At 32.1% G+C, this 26007-nt stretch overlaps 1 protein-coding gene across 1 annotated transcript in view; it reads right to left on the bottom strand.

The window, feature by feature from the left end:
* Positions 1–26007, bottom strand: part of LOC130236088 (vacuole membrane protein 1-like) — a 58547-nt gene that overhangs the window by 24295 nt on the left and 8245 nt on the right. The window contains exons 3-4 of the mRNA XM_056466659.1: positions 18907–19011; positions 11440–11482 (exon numbers count right to left, since the gene is read on the bottom strand). Coding sequence (XP_056322634.1) covers positions 11440–11482; positions 18907–19011 — 148 coding nt within the window. The remainder of the gene's footprint in view (positions 1–11439; positions 11483–18906; positions 19012–26007) is intronic.

Here is a 26007-nt window from a genome sequence, read left to right on the forward strand (position 1 = left end):
AGTAGTAAATACGGCTTAATCCCTCTTTTTTAAGCATTTCAAAGCCATACATCAACATAAGTTAAAACAATTAATTAGCTCGGACATTCTGCTAAATGTCTCATTTTGTGTTGCACAGAAGAAAAAAAAATCTCTTACTGTATGTTTACATGACAACATTCTTAACTAAAAATCGAAAACTTTTTATGCCTTTTTTACCGTTAATTCCCATGACAGCAGCATATCGGGACAAACAAAACAGAACAGAGCAGAACAGAACAGAACAGAACAGAACAGAACAGAACAGAACAGAACAGAACAGAACAGAACAAAAAACAAAACAAAACAGAATAAAAAACAGAACAGAACAGAACAAAAAACAGAACAGAACAAAAAACCAAACAGAACAGAACAGAACAGAACAGAACAGAACAGAACAAAAAACAGAACAGAACAGAACAGAACAAAAAACCAAAGAGAACAGAACAGAACAAAAAACAGAACAGAACAGAACAAAAAACCAAACAGAACAGAACAGAACAGAACAGAACAGAACAGAACAGAACAAAAAACAGAACAGAACAGAACAGAACAAAAAACCAAAGAGAACAGAACAGAACAAAAAACAGAACAGAACAGAACAAAATACCAAACAGGTATACCTGTTTGGTATACCTTAGGCCTTCGGATTTAAGCACTTCAAAACATACATCACAAGTTAAAACATTTTTCATGCAGAAATTGATAGTACATTTCACAATTATTTATAAAAAAAATGTAAACAGCATGTTACATTAAAGTAATGTTTTAAACTAGAAAGAATTAAACTGTATTTTCTTTTGTTTTGTTTTATTTTAAAATAATTTAATAATAATTTTTTCGAACATTTATGACCATTTTAAGTCATTAGGGACAGAAAATCCTTTTCCACTTTAGTCACCATTTACTTTCATTGTAGGGAAAAGCAGATTTTTGCACATCCTTGCCAAGTAAGCGCACCATAAATACAACAAAATTTAGATATTAGGTGAACATGTTTTATTGTTAACACAACCTGAAAGCAAGCCTATATACTGCAAATGCAGGAGTTCAGAATCTACAAGTAAGCCTGCCCAGACATTAGTTCTGAGATCTCGTTCACGATTAGCCTGCAAATCAGGAAATAACAACGATAAATAGCATTAATATAAGACAGAACAATAAGCCGCACTCCATCTGAGACAAAAGAAAAGCCTTAAACAGGAAATCAAAGCCTTTCAGGACTACTAGACTACAGTAATGTCAAATCATGCATAGTCTGAGGATAATTTGCACTGAGTGAACAAGGACACGCTTCCATTCCAGTAATTGCTTGTTTTCATCTTTTGTTCAGACTTTTAAATTCTTTTTTTCCCCTCTCAAATCTTGAAATATCTCCTCACAATGGATGATTTGGTTAAATTTAGTTGAACGACTCGGATATATTGACCTCTTGTTTTTTGTTTTTTTTTGGTCCCTCATAAATCAGCTGCCAACACCGTAATGCACAAAATAACTTTTAACTGTTAAGATAAAAATATAAATAAATTAACAACCACTGCAATTTATAGATATTCCACTTTAAAACAGGACAGTCTGTTCTGTAATATCATCATGTGTCATGTCCAAAACTATTGACCTGGCCATGAAAAACAATACATGAAGAAACTGTAGCATACAGTGCTCAGCATATATAAGTACACCGCCTCACAAATCTATCGTTTAAATTCATATTTTTATAATATACAATATTATATTTGTGCATATACATTAGATTAGTCAGTACTGAAGCCAAATCTGGAGCTTATCTAACAAAATAACTTAAGATAACGGTCCGAACACTAGTAAACCCAAATTTATATGTTATAGAAAAATATTAAATCCAAACTTATAAAGAGGAAAAATCAAGAGAAGCAAAAATATAGAAAAAATTTGTAGAAATTTTGTAGTTTGTAATATTTTTTTGCAATATTTTGCTTGAATGTAATTCTATTATCTTTCATTTTCTAAATATGTTTGGTGACTAAAATATTGATTTAATATATAGACCTGTTTATTAAATCTGTTTTGTTTAAATGCACCAAAATACATTGCCTATATTTACTGAGAAAGAGATAAAAACATTAATTTTCAAAATGGGGTGTACTTAATTATGCTCAGCACTGTATAGCATGTATAGTTAAGATTTTTGGCAGTCCGTGCAAAGCGCATATCTCTGGTATTAATCTTAAAACGGTAATGTCTGTGTCTCCTCTCTGTCCCACAGAGAGTCCTACTTTTCCATTTTTTCCCCTTTGGACAAATATTTTATGCTGCTTTTCTTTTTGTTTTACCCTTTTGCATTGAAAATATTAATTGCCAAAAAAAATGTACATTTATGAAATTTAAGTCATTAGGCACACAAAATCCTTTTCCACTGTGGTCACTATTTATTTTCATTGAAGGGAAAAGAGCAGCTTGGACATTCTGTTAAAGGTCTCATTTTGTGTTACACAAAAGAAAAAAAATCATGAGATTTTAAAAAATGTTTAGAAACTGTGTATTTAAATGTTATACACATTTATAAAACCACTTAAGCATAATCTGAGCTTCAGAACGTGACATCAAAAAAGAAAGAAAAAAAAGATTGAAATTAAAAAAAAAAAATAAAAAAAGCAAAGGGGAAAGTATTAGAATTAAACTAGTACATAAACTGACATGCACAATAGATGCACTTTTAAAATATAATAATAGTCATTATTGACCTTCATTGTAGGGAAAAGAGCAGCTTGGACATTCTGCTAAATTTCTCATTTTGTGTTGCACTGAAGAAAACAACATCACTTAGAGTATGTTTATGACACCATTCTTAACTAAAAATCAAAAACTTTTTCTGCATTTTTCAGCTATTAATTTTCCCATTTCGGGGACCAAAAACAAACTTTGAAAACAGCTTTACAAAAGTGTAATTTTTTTGAAAACACCATATGAGCCTTGAAAAAAAAATAGTTTTTATTCTTTAAAATGTTTAGAGACTGTGTATTTAAATTTTATATGTATGTATAAAACTACTTAAGCATAATATGAGCTTCAGAACGAGACAGCAAGAAAAAAAAGAGGAATAAAAAATAAAATCAATCAAAGGTGAAAGCAAAGGGGGAAAGTATTAGAATTAAACTAGCACATAAACTGACATGCACAATAGATGCATTTCAAAAGCACTACATTTAAACAATAAATATTTTCATTTTTATCATTACAAAAATACATAATTTAAACCTTGGATGCTTTTTGTCATGAATATGTTTTCTGCACAATCGAGGGTCAACAGTCTGTAACACATTCCCATTTAAAATAATATTTAGCTATGTGTCGTGTGTGAATTAACCCTCCTAAAACTGCCACCCATTATATAAGAAATGAACCATTTTCTTCCAGTTTTGCTTTGAGGGAAAGAGAACTGAAAGCATGCATCAATCATTCCAATGTAAAATACACCAGAAAACCAGATCACCGCATGTCTGTGCACTTCCTTATTACATATATCCTTTGTATATCCTTATATTTCAGTGATTTTTTTTAGAAAAACCAACAAATTCAACACATACAATCAAATAAATGACAAAAAGGAGTGAAATTATATAATCTATGCACTCGAACAGCGACCCTCATCCTGTCTGGAGTGATAATCAAAGCAATATCAACACTAGCTCACAGGGCAAACACAGAATCTATTTATGCAACACACAAACAAAAAAAAGATAATAGGCAATAAAATAACTTAAATAAAAATAGTTCGCATAGATAGACTTGATTTGAGCTCATCAGATAGACAATTTCTCGTCAGATAACATTGTTAATAACCTATCTGAAATCATTAGTAAAGCTTGATTAAAATTGTTTATGGTCTCCTAAAATAAATAAATAAATAAATAAATAAATAAATAAATAAATAAATAAATAAATAAATAAATAAATAAATAAATAAAAGCAGATTACAAACATTTAAAACGGTTCTGAATAATACATATTTGTGCTTGATTTTCCACTTGATATACAGTTTTGGCACTGTTTTATTCTAACAGATTAGGGCTGCAAGACATTTGACAAAACTGACATTGCGATATTTTTTTTCATGGCGATATGAATATAATTTTACAAAAGATGACCTTAATAACTCTACTTCTAAAACATAATAAACAATTTGCAAACATAGATGAATACAATATAAAATAGATTTTAAAAATGTTTTTCGTTTTAGGGTTTTCTGTTGAGTCCAAATACATAAATTCACCATTAATCAAATATATTGTCTTTGTTGTATAAATAATTAAATATTTAATGATTGATAAATTAACTTTCTTGGTTTAAATTCGCTTGATATCTTAGTTACAGCTCCTTAAACACATCCGAATTAAAATATTTCAATTTATTAGGGTTCAAATTTGCAATGACTCCACAAATCATGTTCTGAAATGTTGTTCCTGGTTTTATTATCACAACTCAACATTGCAGATCCTGCGATGTGACTACTGCCGATGTGCACACTGCGATATCAATGCTAAAACAATATATTGTGCAGCCCTACAACAGATACATTCAAAAACTTTCACTTTATAAAATTAAATAATGTCTTCATGAGTTTGCCTTAATGCATAGAGTTCCCAATGTTTTTTACAATCACAGTATTCAACATTTTAAAACCACCTTAACAAAGTGGAACAAAGTTCAGTTATCATTGATTAATTTTTCACACCTATAAAATCAAAGACGAGGCTATAACAGAAGCAAAGCAGTACCATAAACACAGAGGAGGAAGAGTTCATGAGTGAAAGGTAGTAAAAGAGGTAAACATTAACATTTGTGTCATAAAGCACACCAACAGGAAAGCCTGCATGACTTTTTACTGGGTTACGGCTAAAATTTTATTGCTCCAGAAAGTTTCACAGCGACGACATGAATATTTTTCTCATTGATTGCGTGATGTTTGGATAATTGTAGTGTAAATCTTGAAGATCTCTAAGGGATATTTACGAGCTGAGTGTAAATCTAGTAAAAGTAAACTCTCGCTGAATGTATAGCTCGCAATGTTCTGCCAAAAAATTCAATTTTAAAGCAAGGAGGACAGAGAAAAACAATTGAACTTGTTTCACTGACTGAGAATAAACAACAACAAAAAAAAAACTTGAAATGGCAGTAAATAAAATAAATCTTCTAATGCCAAGTGAAAAAAAAATGAGGGAGGAAGGCAAGATCATTGATAGGGAATTCTGGGTATGATCCTACAGACCTGCTTCATCTGAAAAGAGTGTACATGCAGTTTGTTTTCTATTTTAAAAAGAAAAATGTGAGGGTGTTTCTGAGAAAGAAAAAAAGAGATACTCAAGAAATTCACTTTGCTTTCGCTGTTTTTATCTTATTATCTCAGGTTAATATACGTGTCTACACACACACCATTGATTTGCTATCATGATAAGCACTTTCAATTTCTTTCAGATATTTTTATTTACCAAACCCTCAACTACACCCTTATACAGCTTATAAATAAAGCTGTGACAATATTTAGTATTCAGTTTGTACAATAATTGGGGACACATTTTTTTCCCCACAATGTCGACAAAACCTGACCAAGATCCACATACACACTTACACAAGTAAACCCTGTGGTAAAAATCCCATTTCTGCACTTTTACCTAAACTTTTCCCTTTACACAACACCACAACAACCCTATCTGCACCCCTGAAACCAGAAACACACACACAAACACACACATGTGCTCGAATAAATTTAAGTTGCATCATATCAGCATGTGTACTTGGTAAAACCACAAAAGGACAGAGAGTGAGAGACAGAGAGAGAGAGAGAGATAAACAGCAATAACATGGTAAACGCAACACTGAAATCACATCCAGTTCTTTGAACACATCTTCATTTTCTCTGTACTACGTCTTGAGAAAAACAAGTCCATAAATAACTCAAATCTGCTGATATATTCCCCTCCACTTAATTTTAGGTCAAAAAAACATTATGTGGACAAAAAGAGTGAGGAGTTATTTTTTTTCTCTCTCCTTGTTTTTCATTGGAAACAGATTTGTAAGAAATTCCCTATAGCATCAGCATTTTTGTAAGAAAGTAAGAAGACAACAAGCTGTTTTCAAAGTGAAGGAGCTGATGCAATCTACATGTGCCGTTGCAGTTCTGGCCGAGCTGATTGACGCTTCGCATTGTCAGATGGGGCTGTCCCGAAGACAGGTGTTCGCAAGCCAAAAACAGCAGCCCTCAACCCCACCTATAGCATCCTATTACTCTGCTCCAACACTACTGGCCAATGCACACAGCACAGGTGCTTGAAGAGGCTGGGGGGTTTTACACAATGCGGCATGTGTTTGCAGTTTAACATAGAGCAGATGGTAATAATGTGGATCTTAACAGCTCAATTTATATAAGTCTACTTCCAGTAGATAGTTTCCACAAAAAAAACGTCCCAGTACAATATGAAACTGTGTAGGTAAAGTGAGGTATGCTCTTCAAATGAATCTACTGGAAATGCATGACAAAGTATTTAACCAAAAAGTCTCTGCAAATATTTTTAGGCCCTGAGGTGATTTTTAGTGGTTATGTGACGGCATTTCCCTTCAAGTTCACACGTGTAGAAGTATAGCTCATCACATGAACTATGAACATGATTCACTTACATTTAAGAAACATTTGAGACCAAATACATTTATTTAATTTTGAATAGCATTGACCTGCTACTGTATGTTTAACATTTATGTAGTTATTTATATCATATCAGTAAAAAATGTGTTTCTGTTATATGTTCAGAGGCAGATTTAGTGATTTTAAGCAACTCCAGCCATGGGGCCCCAAGTCCTGAAAGGCACCCTTTCTACTTTCATTTAATTTGATTTATTTTGCAGTTTTTTTTATATCACTCGATCTTCTTTTCTGTGTTTTATCTTAATGTAAGCTTTAGATTTTAAATAATTAGATTTCTTAATATGAATTTACAACTAAAAATAATATATATATATATATATTTTATTTTTTTATAAATTGGACTGGTCCATGATTGGGGTGGTGGATATACTTTTTTTTTTCATAATATTATTATTACATAACAATACATTATTATAATAATAATGATATATATTTTGTATATTAAATAATATTTAATTACGCAATAATTTTATTTGTTTGATTCTCATACAAAATATGATATAAAGCAATGCCCTAAGCGGCCGCTTACCTTGCTTATTGGTTAAATCCACCCCTGTATATGTTTGCTATGTGTAGGATCAATACATTTACATTAAATGCATCTATGCATTATAGAATACAACAAAAATGTAAAAATATTATAAAATATAATAATAATAACCAAATGTGCACATAGGAATTAAAATAAATTTAATAAAAAAAAATTACATTTCTGACTATATTTGAGATCAAAATTAATGCATAAAAGACTTCCTTTAAAAACATAAACTCCTACTAACCCCAAACTTTGCAACAGTAAATGTACACACAGCACAACTGCACTTCTCAATTGAAACATATTTCAATTTAAGTATTTAAGGTTAAACATTTATGTCAAATGAAACAGGATATTTATTCTGCATTTATAAGTGATCATAAGATATTATTTTCTTGCTAATAAGTAAAAGTACCTTAACTGAGTTATATATTGTGCATATAGTTATAAACATACAGTGCTCAGCATAATTAGATACACCCCATTTTGAAAATGAATATTTTTATCTATTTCTCAGTGAATATAGGCAATGCATTTTGGTGCATTTAAACAAAACAAAACTATTAAACAGATATATTTATTAATATAATATTTTAGTCAAAAAATATATTTAGAAATTGAAAAATAATACAATTAAATTCAAGCTAAATATTGCAAAAAAATATTACAAACAACCAAATTTCAACTAAATTTTAAATTTTCTTTGCTTTTCTTGATTTTTCCTCTTTTTAAAATCTGTATTTAATATTTTTCTATAACATATAAATTTGGGTTTACTAGTTTTTGGACCGTTATCATAAGTTATTTAGTTAGACAAGCTCCAGATTTGGCTTCAGTACTGTCTAATCTAATGTATCTGCACAAATATAATATTGTAAAGCTTCCTATTAAAAATATGAATTTAAACGATAGATTTATGAGGGGTGTACTTCTATATGTTGAGCACTGTATATTGTGCCTCATTTAATTACTATATTTTGGACAGGGTTGGGGTAATATGTGCTTTATTATATGTCTTGGAGATCAAATATGAATTTATGGCCAAAACCTCTGTACACTAAATAAAAGTAAAGCGATTTAAAGAATAGCTGGGAAGCATAAATATTTTAAATGGCACTAAATTATTTTGGGATTGCACTGTAATCCTTAAATAGAGTCAATTAACATGTCATCAAATGATGATTCTTGTATGCACTGTTTTAGATATAGGCAGCATTAGATACATTGTTCAGAAATAAGACACGGTTGTCAACATTTATAGCTTATGTGATGATGAAGTAGTTTTTCTTATAGCATGACATCTTTCTGAACTTGAGAGGAACTGACTTCATAATTCTATATAAAAAAAAGCTTGAGATCAGTTGGTTAAATCAGTAGTGCTTTTGTTGTCCAATGCAATGACATTCACTTTTAAGTGTGGTTCAGTGTCCGAGCACAACATGTGCTCTAAACAGGAAGTGTCTCGGACTTCTCATAAGATGCATTAGTTTGTGTTTGTGTTTGTCTGCATCTCTCTCTCTCTCTCTCTGTCTCTCCTTCTTTCTCACACACACCCACTCACAATATTCCAAGCAGTCCTTTTAACCATTATGGGATCTTTATATGAAGTGGCGGTTCATATGAAACACTCTGGGTGGGCGTCATATCTTCAGATTAGAAGGACCACAGGCCACAGGCCAATGACAGAGACGACGTCAGATTCATTACATGACTGAGCCAAATCACCATCCTGTACTAAACATCCATAAACCACGGCCAACCTGAAACTACACTATGCATCGAAATGCAATTGATCATCCCTGTGGCAGAAACAATAAATACAAGAAAATAGTAAAGCAAGACAATGCAGGAAAAACCTTGTTCCTTTCTGAGAGTGGGAAAGAAAACATTGTTCTCATTACATTTGATCTAATGTAATAAGATCAAATTATTTGCATCTTTTTAGATTTGCATCATTAGATTTTAATGATCCATTTATTTAAAGGAAATCTTAACTTCAGAAGCACTAACATACAGTAAGCTTTATAGATTTATACCTATATTCTGAACAGTGGGTAAAATATTACTTAATTTATATAATTTAGATCCTATATCATTTTTATTATTAAAAACTGTGAACATTTTACTTAAAGAGATAAAACTGAGATAAAATTTAAAACTGAAAATGTTGTCATTATTTACTCACTCTTCACTTGTTCCAAACCTGTTTGATTTCCTTTTTTTCTGTGTCTTTTCATTTTCTTAATAAGCTTTTTGATTCTGTTAAACATTAAAGGAGATATTTTGAAGACAGCTGGAAACTGGTAACTACTAGTTTTTCCTATGAAAGTCATTGGGTGCAGGTTTTTAGCTTTCTTCAAAATATCTTCTTTAGTGCTTAACGGAATAAAGAAACTCATAAAGGTATGGAACCACTTGTGAGTGAGTAAATAGTGAGTACATTTTCATTTTTGGGTGAACTCTTTCCTTAACATAAGAGGATATCAGAAATGCCCTCTCTAGAAAACCTTTTGACTGTTTCCAGAAATGTAATATTGACCCAGGTTTTATACAATCTTCAGAAAACCTAATGTTGGCAAATTTGCTCATATTTAATTAGATAATGCAGATAGATCAACATGTCCCATTCTGGTGTTCACATCTGGCTAAAACCTACTAGTTTGCAGGACAGTTGCAAGGCATGATACATGTGACCCTGGACCTCAAAACAGGTCATAAAGGTACATTTCAAAAAATAAATTATTTATATATATATATATATTCATATTCATACATCATCTGAAAGCTGATCAAACAATTCAATTTCCATTGATGCAAGGTTTGTTAGGATAGATGAATGAAACAAATTTTTTTGAAAATGTAGAATTTGAGGTTGTAAACTAAAATAAAATCTAAATATTGAGAAAAATCTACTTTAAAATAGTCCAAATTAAGTTCTTGGCAAAGCAAATTACTAATCAAAACTTAAGTTTTGAATAAGAATTTACAATAGGAAATAGGCTGCACAATATTGGAAAAGTTTCACTTTGCAATATTTTTTGATTTTGCTCTATATATTGCGTTATGAATTTCACCAGATGACTTAATATTTCTATTTGGAAAGAATTTATATTGTTAGATCAATTGGGATGATTCTGGAACATGATTTCTATCCTGATGATCCTAATGATTTTTGTCTTAAAACAAACCTGTATTTTTGAGCCATTCAATGTATTCTTGGCAATTGTCAAAAATAGATTCATGCAACATAGGAGTGTTTGTGATCCAGGGTCACAATTAATAAAAGAATACATTTTACAAAGACATATTTTTCTTTATATCAACAGTTTAACACTTAATGTCAATTAGTGTGCCTTAAATCATGATAAAAAGCTATGATATTCACAACCTTATGTTTCATATAGTGAATTTAATAGTTTAATTAAACAAGACTCATTCTAAAAGGATAGAAAAAACATAAGGTAGTATCATTTTATTTTTTCCTGCTTAAAAAAACACCTTTTTGTCTTTGATTTATTTTGAAACACTGCACTTCAGTTAGCTTGTCATGAGAGTATGGTGATAAATATCAATTACAATTTTCCTATACACCTGTAGTGTCTTGCCTTTAGTTAAGCTTAATCCTCAAGTTAATGCCAGAAAGCATAAATGCACATAAAACACAAAGCTACTAAAAGTACATTCATTTTACCCATTCAGGAATGCACATCTAATGCACATCTTAGTCTATGTTTGCTTAAGCAATCACACAGTCGGTATAACAACAAGCAAAAAGTGGGCGTCTAGCATCAACAACAACTCCCCGTCTTTCTAGGCCACTTAGCTCCAAAACAAGATGATGGGAATTTCAGACAAAGCCCGGGACCCCATGAGCTCATTCAGGCCTGTAATTTACCACTGCCACCACCGCCATACCAATTTCCACAGTCAAACCTGTCAATTTGATGCTTTATGGGAACTGTAGGCAGACACCTAACAGACCATCTACAGGGTTTCCCCACAGCAAACACAACAAAGGAGCCCAAACGGCACATTAGTGAGTGACTTTCTCTCATTTTAACTCTTTCATTTTCCACTATACATCTAAGTAGTCCGCCCACCCTCTCTGACACACTGAAAACCACACATATGTGCACACACACCATCTTTTGGCCTTTCCATTTGCTCACGGGCCCCTAGATATAAGTCAATGTCTTGAATTACTCACCCAATGAGGGCCACCATCTGCTCCAAGGTACGACAAAGACTTTCTGTTTGAGAGATAGAGAGAGACAAAGTCACTCCATTGGTTATCCATTGGCGATACAGTCATAACCACATCAGATGGCCCCCTATGGACCCTCGAGGAGAGCAAACGAGCAGACGGTGGTCAGCAGAAAGAAGCTTTTTTTTTTGGGTTGAGATGCTTCATGACACATCAAACATGAGAAAGGCCTTATGGTGATGGCAGGAGGGAAACAAAAACATGTCCGAAAACTTGATTAGAAGCAAAGCAGGATCTATGATGGCTGGTGTCCAGTCTGGATCCTGCTGACTCACGGGTTGAGTTATGATAAAAGGCAGGATGGGTGGTGGTGTGTGGGTTTTGGAGGGGGGTCGGTTGTGCAACTCAATCAGTCGGGACTTACTCATTATGTTTTTCGGTTAACTGTTTGTCACGGCTGTCAGGGTTGAGTCGCGCAAACACACTTTGTAACGTGTCTGGGGTCTGTGTGAGCACATTCAATTAGTTGCTCATTTTTTCTTCTTCTTTTTTGCTTGTGTCATTATTTGCTCAGTTAATTTTAGTTTATGGTAAATGTAAACAAGCTTACAGTGCTCAGCAAAAATGAGTACACCCCCTTTTTTATACATTTCTCACTGAATGCAGCCATCATTTTTGAATCAGTTTTATTAAAGAGTTATGCCCATTAAAATATAGAGTTTGATCACCTAACATCTTTATAAATAGAAATATAACACGTAAAATGTTCTCCTATTTATTAAAACTTTTTAATATTTTCCCCGAAAATTTCAATTTGGGTGTGCAAATTTTTGGACTGTGATCCTAAGTTGTTTCTTATTAGATTAGTTCTGACTTTGGTATTGCTTAATCTATATACACAAATTTAATATTTCATATATTACTTTAAACGAGAGATCTGTACGCGGTGTACTTATTTATGCTGAGCACTTTACATGGATGAATCATTTTAAAATATTGGTCACACTTTAGGTTGTCACGATATCATTAATAAATCTTCTGATACTATAGCTGAAGTATCACAATACCAAGTAGTACTTCGATACTTCGTAAATGCTTTGTTACTTTTTAATTCATAAAAATTTTAAAGAAAATTGTAAGAAATATTATTTTTTATGTTATAATAGGCCTTCTTGAATGTAATTCATAATTCCCTTAAGGCCAAAAAGTATTAATTGCACCCCACTTCACCTAAAATTTTGTCATTTTTTTGTTTATTTTGTAGATAAAAGACCAACAAAAATACATTAAAATAAAGATACAAGTTATACCGAATGAAATTTGTTACAAAAGAGCATTTTTCCCAACAAAATTAGGCTATATGAAGTGGTCATAAATTGTTTCAATATTTCCTGTTGCTATTTGGGGTTTTTCGTCTTTTTTTTAGTCTTATCAAGTAACAATCCAAAGCAATTCAAAATTTCACTTTGTGAGTCCTTCTTTTATGAGATTGTCAGGGTTGTTGTAGCTACTAAATCATATTAACAGAAACAGAAATGAATTCAGATGTGTATTCGAACTGAAGCGTTAGAAAACGTGCAATAGGCTACCATAAAATGTGCAAGTTCAACAGTTTTGCGACCTTAAAGGGCTCAACAGACTATTAAAATAAAGTTGCACAAGCGTGTGAGCATTTTAGTGACTTTTCTACATGCAACATTATCTATTGTAGATAAACCATTAATGACCATACTAACGTTTACAAACTACAGTGGCACCGCCAGTATTTTAGAACCATAGTACCTATACCGGTAAGCAGTGCAACCCTACTTTACAACAAGGTTTCATTAGTTAATGTTAGTTAATTTATTTAGTAGCATGAACTAATTATGATCAATACTTGTGCAGCATTAATTGATTATAGTTCAACATTTACTAATGCATTATTAACATCCAAAAGAATGCAGCAAGTGTTAACATGAACTAACAATGAACAACTGTATTTTGATCAACGGCAACTAACATGAACAAATTCTGTTTTAAATGTATTGTTTATCGTTTGTTTATGTTAGTAAATGCATTAAATAACATTAACTTAATTTTAGTTTGAATTTGTATTTTTATTAGTATGGCCTTTAACTTCTGGCTAAGGGACCACCAATGAATTTTTTTGTCTTTGGGCTTATTTGGGTACATTTACTTTCTTGGAGAATGTTGATTAATGTTCACTGTCCCTTATTGTTGTATAAATAAAACCTAACTTACAGATAAATAAATGAAAAACAAATATTACTTTTTTATCGTAAAGTTGACTCAGTTTTTTAAAAACCTAAAATGTAGGACCCTTAAAGACCACTGAAATTGCACTGAATAACAATGTGGAAACAAAACCTAATGCGTTTTCTAAAGGTATTTTAATTTATAAAGAGTAAACAAAGACTTGTATTAGCATTTTTATTTGCTTAAAATATATAACTAAACTACAAAAAAATCTTGTTCTTAGCATTTTGTTAGCATTTTAGTGCAAATGTTTAAAGATTCCTAAATCAAGATGCAATTAATTGTGAAGCAAAAATGATATGAAATTGATAAAATAATAAAAATAAAGGAAGTCTGATTGAAAATCAATTTAATTCAACCAGAAAACTAGTTCTAATACATCACTGACAGATAATAATCAAAAGCTTAAGCATTTGCTTTAAGCGTACTCGTATTTAAATGTATCTTGAGTTAAAGATGTTTTTTGCAATACCTAATAATCCTGAGTAAGATTTTACATTTTTGCAGTGTATTAATTTAGGAATTTAAGAATATCTGGTCTGATTTAAGTTGTCCTTTGAAAGAATTTTGTTAGTTATTTATATAATTTATTAACTTTTTTCTGTGTTGTTTTTCTCTTCTACATGTTTATGCAGCTGGTGTGATCTGAATGAAAATTACTTTTCGGTTTGCATTCATTTCTCAGAAAAAAACAAGACTTCTTATCAACTGTCATTTTGTTTACACTTTTGTATTATGAACCAGTTGAAAAAATACTGTTTAATCTTAAAAATATATATATAAATGTTTGGAAAGATTTGGGGCACATTTAATACATGGTTAATTTGGATGTTACATTGAATAAAAATGCTGATGGAATAATGTGAGGCTACTTTGTTTTCATGTTTTATCTGTCACCACTGTTTATTTACTTGTTTATTTACTCTTACTTTACACATAAGCTCAATGTTTCACAATTATGTGCATTTAAGTGTTCTGTCTAGTAAAGGTGGGACTGGGGTTAGAAAAGAATGTTTACATGTACATTATATTGAAATGATTCTGTTAATTGTTGATAAAAATAATAAATATATTGATAAAATTGTTTCTTGACCAAGTGCTGCTTCTTGTTTCAAGAATCTTTGGACATTTGCACTGGAAAACATGGCAAAAGGGTGAGGAATAACACAAATATATTTTAAATAAACTACAAACACACATACATACAGAAATTGCACATATTTGTATATATAAAATATGAACTGAACATACTCTGATAATCAAACTTGAACTATGAGTGCCTTGATTGGTAAATATTCCCCATTTGTTATTTATCACTTTACTTTTAAATGTAATTTATTCAGTCATTCATTCATTTTCCTTTGGCTTAGTCCCTTTATTCATCAGGGGTCACCACAGTGGAATGAACCACCAACTTATCCAGCATATGTTTTACACATCAGGTGACCTTCCAGCTGTAACCCAGTACTGGTAAACATCCATACACACTCATTCATACACATACACATACACATACACATACACATACTTATTTATTCACACATATTTTACCTTACTTATTCACACACATACACTACAGCCATTTTAGTTTATTGTTATTTATATATTATTAATTTCTTGCTTTATTGTTGAAGTTAGCATGCTTATACAATTAGGTTTTATCTGTACTGTTTTGCATTTTACATTAATTAACATAATAAATAGATTAAATAATAATATATTTTAAATGATAGTAAATATTGGACATAAATATATATATATGTCTTTATTTATATCCAATCATGCATAGGAAAATGCACACAACATGCTCATACTTAAAACAGCAACAAAGCGCCAGATCTCAGTAAGAGCTTCGCAGAACAGATTAGGGATAATCCCTATGAAATGAGAGAACATTTGAGACGAGTGTGTCACGTTATATACAAAACCATATTGTGAGTCTGAATACACCTGATCCACAGGTGAGGCCTTTCAGACATTGTAGATGGATGACTAACACTGACACATTCACGCATTTTCACACACACTTACGTCCATGCACACACTTTCTGTCTGTCTTTCACTTCAGTTTCATCAAGTTCACACTCCCGGTGTGTCTCCTCATCCTGTGAAGCTTTCATCAACACACACACACACACACACATACACACACACACATTTCTCTTTCAATCAAAAACTTAACCTTATCAGAACAGTTCAAGACTATTAGCACTGGGTTGTTGTTGTTTCAAATGTGATCGCATATAAATATAACGCAAATTTGTTCAGTTAAATCATTTTATTTTCAAAAATCTAAACTTTTGTAGTTCATTTACCTGCCAATTCTGAGATTTTGGGGCTTCTCATAAATATTTTCTCAGTCTAATGACTAGTGCACATTTAATTAAATAATGAATGTAATTTAATACTATTTAAACAACATTTTAGAAAAAATTTAAAACACACATGTATGATCAATTTAAACAATGGCAATTAAATCATTGTAATTATTGTACATTTTTAACTGATACATTTATGTTAAAACAATCTTAATGTAATCAATCAACTACACAGTATTGTGATACAATATTGTGACAACCGTTAATTACATTTTCTTTACCTTAATTATTTGTCAGGAAAAAAACAACTTACTTAAATAGGTTTACTGAGGTGCGTATTCAGAAGGCCCACAAAGAATCTGCACGTGCAGAAATCTGCAGATTTCCACAGATTTTAAGCCATTGAGTCTATGTATTTACTTGTGTAAATGTGTGAGAATTTATTTTTAACCAGTTTTTAAATTAATTTCACTAATGTTATTTGTGATATAATAATATTTATATTAAAATGTTCATATGATCAATTTACAATACATTTTTTTAAAGTAAAATGTCCTGTCTTTTAGTTGCTATATTATATAAGAGACTTGCTTTGTTTACCAATTAAGTAGATCTAATTGGATTTGCATTGTAAACATTCAATAAAAGTTAAAAAGTTATTGTTTTTTTATTTGTTAAGTTTTTAGCTATGATACTCCTAAATCATTCCGCTTAAATCCGCAGATTATTTACAAAATTTCCTACAGAAATAGATGTCTAGATTCTGTCTGGCTCTAGTCATCAGTCACCTTTGATAAAATATTGGCATAACTGTCTTTTTAAATGTATATTGTGTGGTTTGTTTTGTCTGTCTTTTGTACTATTAGACATAGTGTCTGCAATAAAGAGAATAATAATCTCAATTCAAAACAAAAGCAAGATTATTTTTCTGACACTGATGCATTTTAAAAGAGCTTAATAGTGAATAACGAATAACATATTTTGCAGTGAATATTAACTATTGAGAAAATTAACTGAATTAAATACTAACATGGCTTTATAAAGCATGACATTTGTACATATAGGTACATTTGATTTAAAAACTAAAAAGGTTGTAAACTACTGTAAACGTTAAGGCAGAGTTCAACATCACAATAGGCTTTTAAAATGACTTTTCATGGTTCTGCTAATTTTGAATGTTTGGTTACTTTCAATTCTGTAGTATAATTAAATAATGGAATAGTTTCCTACCCAATAAGCATTTAAGTCCAACTAAAACATTAACAAAAACACGCTTCATGAGATTTGTTTCATTTAAATATGAGTTTGACATGTTTATTTGTCAGGCATGGATTGATTTCAAACACCGCTACGACGACAGTATTTATTTATTTAATTTTTTTCTGTTTCATTTTCACTTTGAGAGTTTTGGCAGCTGTAATAACGGTCATGTTAACAAGCTTTGCATAAAAGTTCTGCTGAAATTACTAGACCAAAAATTTCTGTTGATCCGTTTCAGGCCCATTTCAGCATGACTAATGTAAAGAGACAAAAATGAATACTTTGTTTTCCTTCATTTTGCATTTTGTACAGTGTAAGTTATCTAAATGCATATTGAAAATAAGCAGAAATACATCTTTAATGAAATGGTGCAATGTAAAACAAGGAATTGCCTATGTGAAATATGCTAAAACTGAGTCTGACTTTTCTAAACCTGCACTACATCACACTGCAAAGACGCAGAGAAACTACTGAAAGTATGCATTACAGCATATTTGGACAATTTCCACCATAATTTAATACATCTGAGTACGGAATGAATGTCAGGGCGTCCCAATCGAGAGGCTACAGCTGCAACTTTTACAAAATGGAGGCAGATAAAGTACAAAATGGCCGCCTCTGAGTTGACTTTAGAGTAACGGTTGATCTGAATGCTTTGAGCCCATAAATATGAAGTTATGGAAACATCATATACTTTTGTAATACACATAAAAATGTATACGATATATTATTGTTATATATGTAGGGATCATTTTCATATGTATGCATCCACACAATCTTCATATGAGACAAAAGAATGCTCATATATTTAATAAAGAATGTACCTTCTTTAAAATAACCTAACATCTTAGCTATTTTTTGCTTTTGCTTGCATGTAAATTACTAAGAATTGCACTGCACATATTCTTAAACGTCTGCATGTCAAATGAACTTGTTAGATGGCTGTCAATATAAATCAGATATACAGTTGAAGTCAGAATTATTAGCCCGTGTTCAATCTTAATTCTTTTATATTTATGTTTATTATTTTAACAGAGAGAAGATTTTTTCAACATTTCTAAACATAATACTTTTAATAACTACTTTCTAACAAGTGATTTCTTTTATCTTTGCCTAATATTTTACTAAATATTTTTCAAGACACTATAGTATTCAGCTGAAAGTGCAATTTAAAGGCTTAACTAGGTTAATTAGGATAATTAGGCAAGTCACTGTATGTATAACAATGGTTTGTTCTGTAGATAACTGAAACAAATATATTGCTGAAGGGGGGTAATAATATTGACTATCAATTATAAACAATTATTGCTAAAAAAAATTAAAAATGCTTTTATTCAAGTCGAAATAAAACAAATAAAACTTTCCCCAGAAGACAAAATATTATAGGAAATACTGTGAAAGTTTCCTTGCTCTATTAAACACAATTTGGGAATTATTTTAAACAGAAAAAATGAATAGGGGGCTAATAATTTTGACTTCAACTATATATATCTAGTACAAAGTATATAAAGTACATGAACACACATTTAATAAACTACATTAAATTATATAAAATACATTAGAATAAACTTAAATGATTTCATTTCTAATTTGTATGTGTTTTCTTGGGCTTTTAAACTCATGTTTTACTCACCTTAGTGTGTGTGTTTAGCACAGTTTTTGTTATAGCAGTGAAAATAATCTCCAGAAAGTGTTTCAGGGAAATTTCCACAAGCGATCCGTGAGTCAGATATGAGATCTGAAATATACAAAAAAAGAGCATAGATGTTTAGGAAAGAATGAAGGAAAACACTTCAAATAATTGTTTTCTAAATATATATATTTTTAAGATGTACTTTAAATGTTGAGACCTTTTCTTTGTCATTTATTTTTAACGAAAGTAAAACAGACAGACGAGAATTAATAATTAAATTCTGGAAATTGCATAAGTAAAAGATCAAGAATCCTTCGCTCAGATTCTATAATAGAATCGTTGTTTTTATTTTAACGGATGCTCTGAATAAAATTATGCATCACTGTCAAAGAGTGACATTCTTGCTATTACTAATAACCTTAGAAAAAAAGGGTCTTCTGTTCGTCAAACAGTAACAGAGACACGGGTAATAATTGCTGGGTAATCTCTCGAATTGCAATTCTGTTCTAATGACAAAAAAAAATCTCAAGAACAAAAGAGTTGACTAAAGTATAAAAGAAAAGAGATGTCAGAAAAAATTGTTAGAGAGAAATTAACACATCTGAGAGATGAAAATTAAGAGGCACTGAGAATTACCTCAAGTAACAAAAGAAATGACTGAACTTATCTGAAGACTAATAAAGGAAAACAGAACACTAAACTATTTATATTTTAACATTTAAAAGCATCACAATTTCATTGATTTAATGTTTTAAATATGCAATCTTATTTAAAGATTTGATCTGACTCAAACTCTGCATGTGAAATAGTAGGAAAAGCACATTTTCAAACTGAGCTTTTACCTATTTCATTTTTATAACAAATACTAATTATTTTGAGCTGTGTAAAATAATTTAGCTAAATTGTCTGGAGAGATTTAGAAGATGATTTGAGCTTGCCGTTACTGACAAATCTTTGAAAAAAAACACACACCCTTTGTGGTCTTTGCAAAGCAAAATTAATTTGTAGCTTTCCAAGGTTTTGCAGAGCTCTAAAAATAATTTAACACCTAGTAAAAGAATATTCATACCAACAGAAATCAAGTTTTAAAACATAGACAGGGATGAAATTTTCATTCAGTTTAACTCGATTCAGAATTACAGCAGGAATGAAACCAAATACATTTTCAATAAAACATTAAACACTTGTCAGATTAGATTTTTTAGACAACGAATATGCTTTTCATCTTAAGTGAGATAAATATGAAAGTACTTTTAAAATAGCTTGATAAAAGTTTGCTTTCGTCATGTTTCATTTTTAAAAATGCTAATAAACATATCTTAATGGTTTTTAATAAACAATAACACACAATAGTGCCTAGATATTCTTACAAATGAGCTAAATTCATTAACTGATCTGTGCAGTTTATTTCCACATCCTCAGTTTTTAGTAAATTACTCTAAACACTTTATTTAAAACAGTTCTTGCTGTAGCAAAATAATTTTTTATACTACACACTTTTAAGAATCTTGTTCAGCAATTTCTAATTATTTACCACGAATTGGGAGGACTCTGTTAACACATACAGGACAAAACATTGCCACATTTTCTGAGAATTACTTACACAATCAGTTAGTTTCAAAAACACAATTTCTGTGCGCTACAGAAAATCCAAAAGCATGTGAGAATGAACTGATTATAATAAAACAATTAAATCAAATCAAATCATCTTAAGAATAGGGGATGAAAGAAAAGATTTAGAAGGATTTGAGGCATAAAACTGATAAGGCAGAGGGAGAACTGATTACCAAAATAAAGATAAGCATCTTATATTTTCTACTGGCATGTTTTAAGAACGAAAAAAATTGTAATAGTGCATGGATAGTTTCTTTGTATGTTTTTAAAGCAGGATATCGCCTTGCTAATTTAAAAGGGACTATTAGAAGAAAAGCAAAGAGAGAAGGAGAGAAGAGGTCTGTGCTCACTTAATAGTAAGTACTTAAACTACACCAATTACATTAACTTACTGCTCTGTGTCACTTGTCAGAAAAACAACAAGACAACTAATTAAATTCTAATCTAAGACTTACACATTAAACATCTTATAAACACATTTTAGTGGCAAGATTTTGCTCCCAAACATTAGATACAGCAAACACATTTGAATCTCATGTTCCACACTTTATAATTTTACAAAACAAACATCCAAATGTTTAACCCTTACCAGAAAGATCCAATAAACCTTTGAATGACACATTTTAAATTTCCATTGACTTGGAATGAGGGACAAGACCAGACGCTTAGGTGCTTCCAATGAGTCACTGAAAGATTGAAATATCTGAAGCTTTTTCCTCACAAAAGGCTATTTTACTCAAATGACATGGATTTTCCTGATGATACATTTTCTGGGAAGAGGAGTGGTATGTATATTTAACAAAATACGATATAAATGAATAATTGCAGCAATTCTAAGCACCTTTTGGTGTGTGTTTACATGAATGCATGCATTATTTTTAAGCAGATACAAATAGTTCTAAAGGTAACTGTTAATTAAATATACTGATTTTATTTTCATTGGTGTATGTTCAATTGTCTAATTTACAGGATCAAATTAATTGCAATTTAAATAACTAGTTTAGATGGGCAAGCAAAGGAGGTCAACATTTTTAAACAGCATAATTTGTGCTTACTTTAAAATTATATTTAAAATATTTACATGCATTTATCATCACAAAAATCCTCTTCAATTTAGTTATACTAAAGAAAGCTGCTAAAAACAATTATTAGCCTATTAATCAGAAGTTTTAATGACTGAACAAAATCCCAACAATTATTCCAAACAATATTTAAGTATTCATGCTAATTTCTAACATTGCAAAAAGTCTTTAGACTCATTCTGTGCATATTAAAACACACAATTACATCAGGATAATTCCATACATGTTTTTTAAACAAATATATATTTGCCAATACACATAAAATGCTCTATTTATCTTGCTGGATCGAAAATAAATCCAGAATGCTCACTGATCATAAAACAATGAGCAGGGGCACTGGGAGAGTTTCTGACAGGTGGCAAATATAATTAATATAGTGATGACATGGGCCAATGAGATCATTTTTAATTGATTTACTGTACATAAACCGAGAATGCTTTTTGCAGCTAGAGATAAAAGTGAATTAGCACTGGGTATAATAGACAAAGGGCATGGGAGGGGATTTTTACTGAATCAGACCTAATATGGACATCAATTCGGTCCAAGAAAAGCTGGCAGGGCTGAAAAAGGAGGGGTGACGGAGACCAAGCAGAACAGCAGTGCTTTGATTGGACGGACTTAAAAATTCCGAATTTGTTTTGTCCAATCACTAAGAATGTTTGGACACATAGCAACAGCACGTTTCATTCCAAAGCGATGCTTTGGAAAAAATGCTTTTTACCCCCCTCTGTCGTTCTCCATAGATTCTTCTGTTCATTTCTTTTTACAGTAAACCAGACATTAAAATGTCAGGTTGGGAAGAGAGGAATGTCTTTTGTTCGGAGCTTGAGAACTCTGGATCAGCTTTAAACCGCAAGATGAAAGCACTTGATTAAAGAGCGACATTCATGCCCATCCTCGTTACAAACACATCATTCTGCTCCGAGCCGTGAGTCACTCTCAAATGGGCACAAGAAACTGCTGAGTAACGTCAAGACTAAATCACTGCATTCATGTCCAGTCACAAGTCTCTCATCTGTCTTCAAAGGTATCTTTTATCTCCAGACATCTGTATACACTATTCGCCCGCCGCCCATCTACCCCACGCCGAACAGATGGCGCAAGATGTGTTTGTTCCCAATATTAGCAACAAAACAGACCCCATACGACGGGCTGAAAGTTATTCTCAGAATGTTTTGTATGGCTGACTAATTCCCCTTAGTCATTTATCTGGCTGTACAGACTAACCTTAACCCAGAAAAACTGATGAGAGCTAAATCGGGCAGCTATTTCAGAGTTTTACAGCGCGGTACACATGCAATCATGCCGTTACGTGACGTATTCATAATTCTAGTGGGAACTTTCCCTCTCTCACCACAACAGTGGCCATCTGACACGATGAATGAATAACCAGGCTGCTTGTTCTTTTTTATTTCAAATCTATTTCAAACTTTTTTTTTTTCTTTCTCATGCGCATGGAAAATTACCATTTGGCAAAGCATGCAGCCACCACAACCTCCCCGCGTTTACCATCTCCGACCCAGGAACCCTCAGGGCAGGGTTTACCAGCAATTACATTTAAGAGATCTCATCAAAGGTGCGCCTTCAGTAAAACCATGGGAGACGGTTCGGCTTTCTGCTTCTGGTGTGTTTCAAGTGCCATTCAGCATTTTTTTTTTATTTCGATCACCTTGATTTTTTTTCTAAGGGCTTTTTTTCTATAGTTCATAAGTTTAGAAGGCATGTCATTTTCAGGATGCCATTTTCAGGATGCGATTTTTTAGACGTGGATTTACCAGAATATTTAACCCCTAAAATGCTGCTCTTATATTTAGCAAAGCAAACTTTGGTAACACTTTATTTTGATGGACTATTTGAGTATTAGAAAGGCTGCCTGCTTAATATCTGCTGATACTGCTCCTTCAACAGACATTTAACTGACTGTAAGAACCTTTGCAAGTACATGTCAACTTACACTAACCCTAACCCAAACCTAACAGTCTACTTCTAATCTAATGAGAATTAGTTGGCATGGAGATGCAATGTAACTTAAATTCAACAAACGAACCATCAAAATAAAGTGTGACCCAAACTTTTTTGTTTTAAAGAAAAGACCAGACTGACGCATATAGACTGAAGACTTCCCTAATCCACATTCGGACCTATTAATATTCCTCTTTCCACACCACATTCGACAGTTACAGCTTCCCCTTACGTCAATGGCACCTTGGTAACAATAGTAACACTCCTATACATACAGCATCAACATTTACCTGAACCATAATGCTAATAGAGCTCTTTTAAAGGGGCCGTTCACAAAAAAATATTAGTTTTTTGTATGCACTTAACTTTTATTATTGGAAAACTTTTTCAATTGAATTTCATTATGTGAGGATTTTTTTTCACTCAAGACAAAAGTCTTTGTAATAAAATGAGGATAATAATAAATTAAAAATAAATGAAGACAGAGGGCGGTTAACTAACATTTTATTATCTTTAGTATTTTTGGCAACACTTTATTTTGATGGTGTATTTGAGTATTAGTAGACTGTCTGCCTAATATCTGTTGATACTGCTCCTTCAACAGACATTTAACTGACTATAAGAAACTTAGCAAGTACATGTCAACTTACACTAACCATAACCCTAACAGTCTACTTCTAATCTAATGAGAATTATTTGGCATGTTGATGCAATGTAACTTAAATGTAACAAACGGACCATCAAAATAAAATGTGACCATATTTTTTTAATTTAATAACAGCAAATTGCTCAGGTAATATTGGTTTTAATGGTAGCGTCAGTTTCCATTTAATTTGTTTGTTTTCAAAACAAGTGGATTTGCTAAATATTACAGATGATTTAATACAGAGATGCTCAAAGTAGCGCCAGCGGGTCAAAGTTGGCTCATTGTAACCTTTGATTTGGCCCATCTGAGAGGAGAGTGAGAATGATGGAGAGGGTTGGAGCGAATGCCTTTAACACAGAGATCATCGTTTCTAATTTCTAATTCTAATAACCTTTTTTTGTACTTTATTGCTGAGCTACAAAAGCAAACTGAAATTAAATGTTTCAATTAACTGTAAATGAATCAGATTTTTAAAAATGTAAATACTGTCGCTTGACGGATAGAGGACTATGCAGAAGACATTGAGAGCAAATGAAGGCAAAAATTAGTGTAAATCTGTTTTAAATTAGATTGCTTTGCTTTCACTGTAATAAGCTCATTATAAAATGTAAGATATTACTGTATTAGTTAAGATAAAGCAATGTTTTCTAGTCATTTTTAAACATTATTAAATAAATTATGAAATTACCCATGGCAACTTTATTTACCTTCAGCCAACAAGCCTCAATCAAGTTTGGTTTTTGGCACTTCATAAGAAAAAGTTTGGGCACCCCTGATCTAATATGATCAGGAAAATCAGCCCGGCAGCTGAGAGAATCAAAGGAAGACTGTAATCAGGTTAAAAAGTAAATTGTACTTTTCCCCCGCTTTCTACAATTATTATCCCCTTCTTTTTTTGTGAATGAAACCCTTTCAGACAAGCGTCTCCGGCACACATGCCGCCAAATATCAAAGTCCATTATACAAACCGCTCTCTTTCTCTTTCTCTCTCTCTCTCTCACACACCCTCTTTCTCTGTCTTAGTGCAGGAAGTGATTATAGCTTCCTGACGTAATCGGACCGTTCCAGGGAGGGAGAGATGAAAAAAATTCAAATCTATCTATCACAAGGAGGAAAAAAATGTGCACCCTGGAGTCCACGTTGACAAATTCTTTAACAAGCTGTGGTCAAAGGGAAGCTGGTTGAAGACTGACTCAGCCCCTCCTTTCAGCAGTTACTGGAAACACGGGGGGAGGCAGGGGGAGGAGGGAGCTTCAGAGAAGTCACATGACCCGTAAGGGCAGGGCTAACCACAGCTTCGGGAGGAGGAGAGGAATCAGGGTGAGGGGGAAGGCGGATACACGCGCTTCCCCAAGCAGATGCCTCCGAATCGGGTTACTTACTCGCCTGCCTGCCTGCCTGGGAGTTGGCAGGGGAGAATTCACAGACTAATAAACCCTTTCAGTGCCGGAAACAATGAGTCATGAGACCAGATCGGCTTTTTAAACAGCAAATGATACAAGGAAAAAGATTTTTGAAATGTTTGTCTAGTTTTAAATCAAATCAAAACACACTTCAATGTGATTGAGAAAAAAGAAAAACGGTACCATTTGTGTGTCTAAAACAGCGTGTAATGACTAGAAACGGATGCAGCTGATGATGTCTTGTTTGTTGAGACTCTTTGTGCCAGCCTGGCTCGTGTGTGTGTGTGTGTGTGTGTGTGTGCAGTTGCACACGTGCGATATGTCTGCTGCTCTCTAGAAACCAAGATGACGACATAGACACTTGACATATAATCCCATGCCCTTGACCTCTAGG

Source organism: Danio aesculapii, chromosome 10 (genome assembly GCF_903798145.1).
Source record: "Danio aesculapii chromosome 10, fDanAes4.1, whole genome shotgun sequence".
In the NCBI taxonomy this organism is placed as follows: Eukaryota; Metazoa; Chordata; class Actinopteri; order Cypriniformes; family Danionidae; genus Danio; species Danio aesculapii.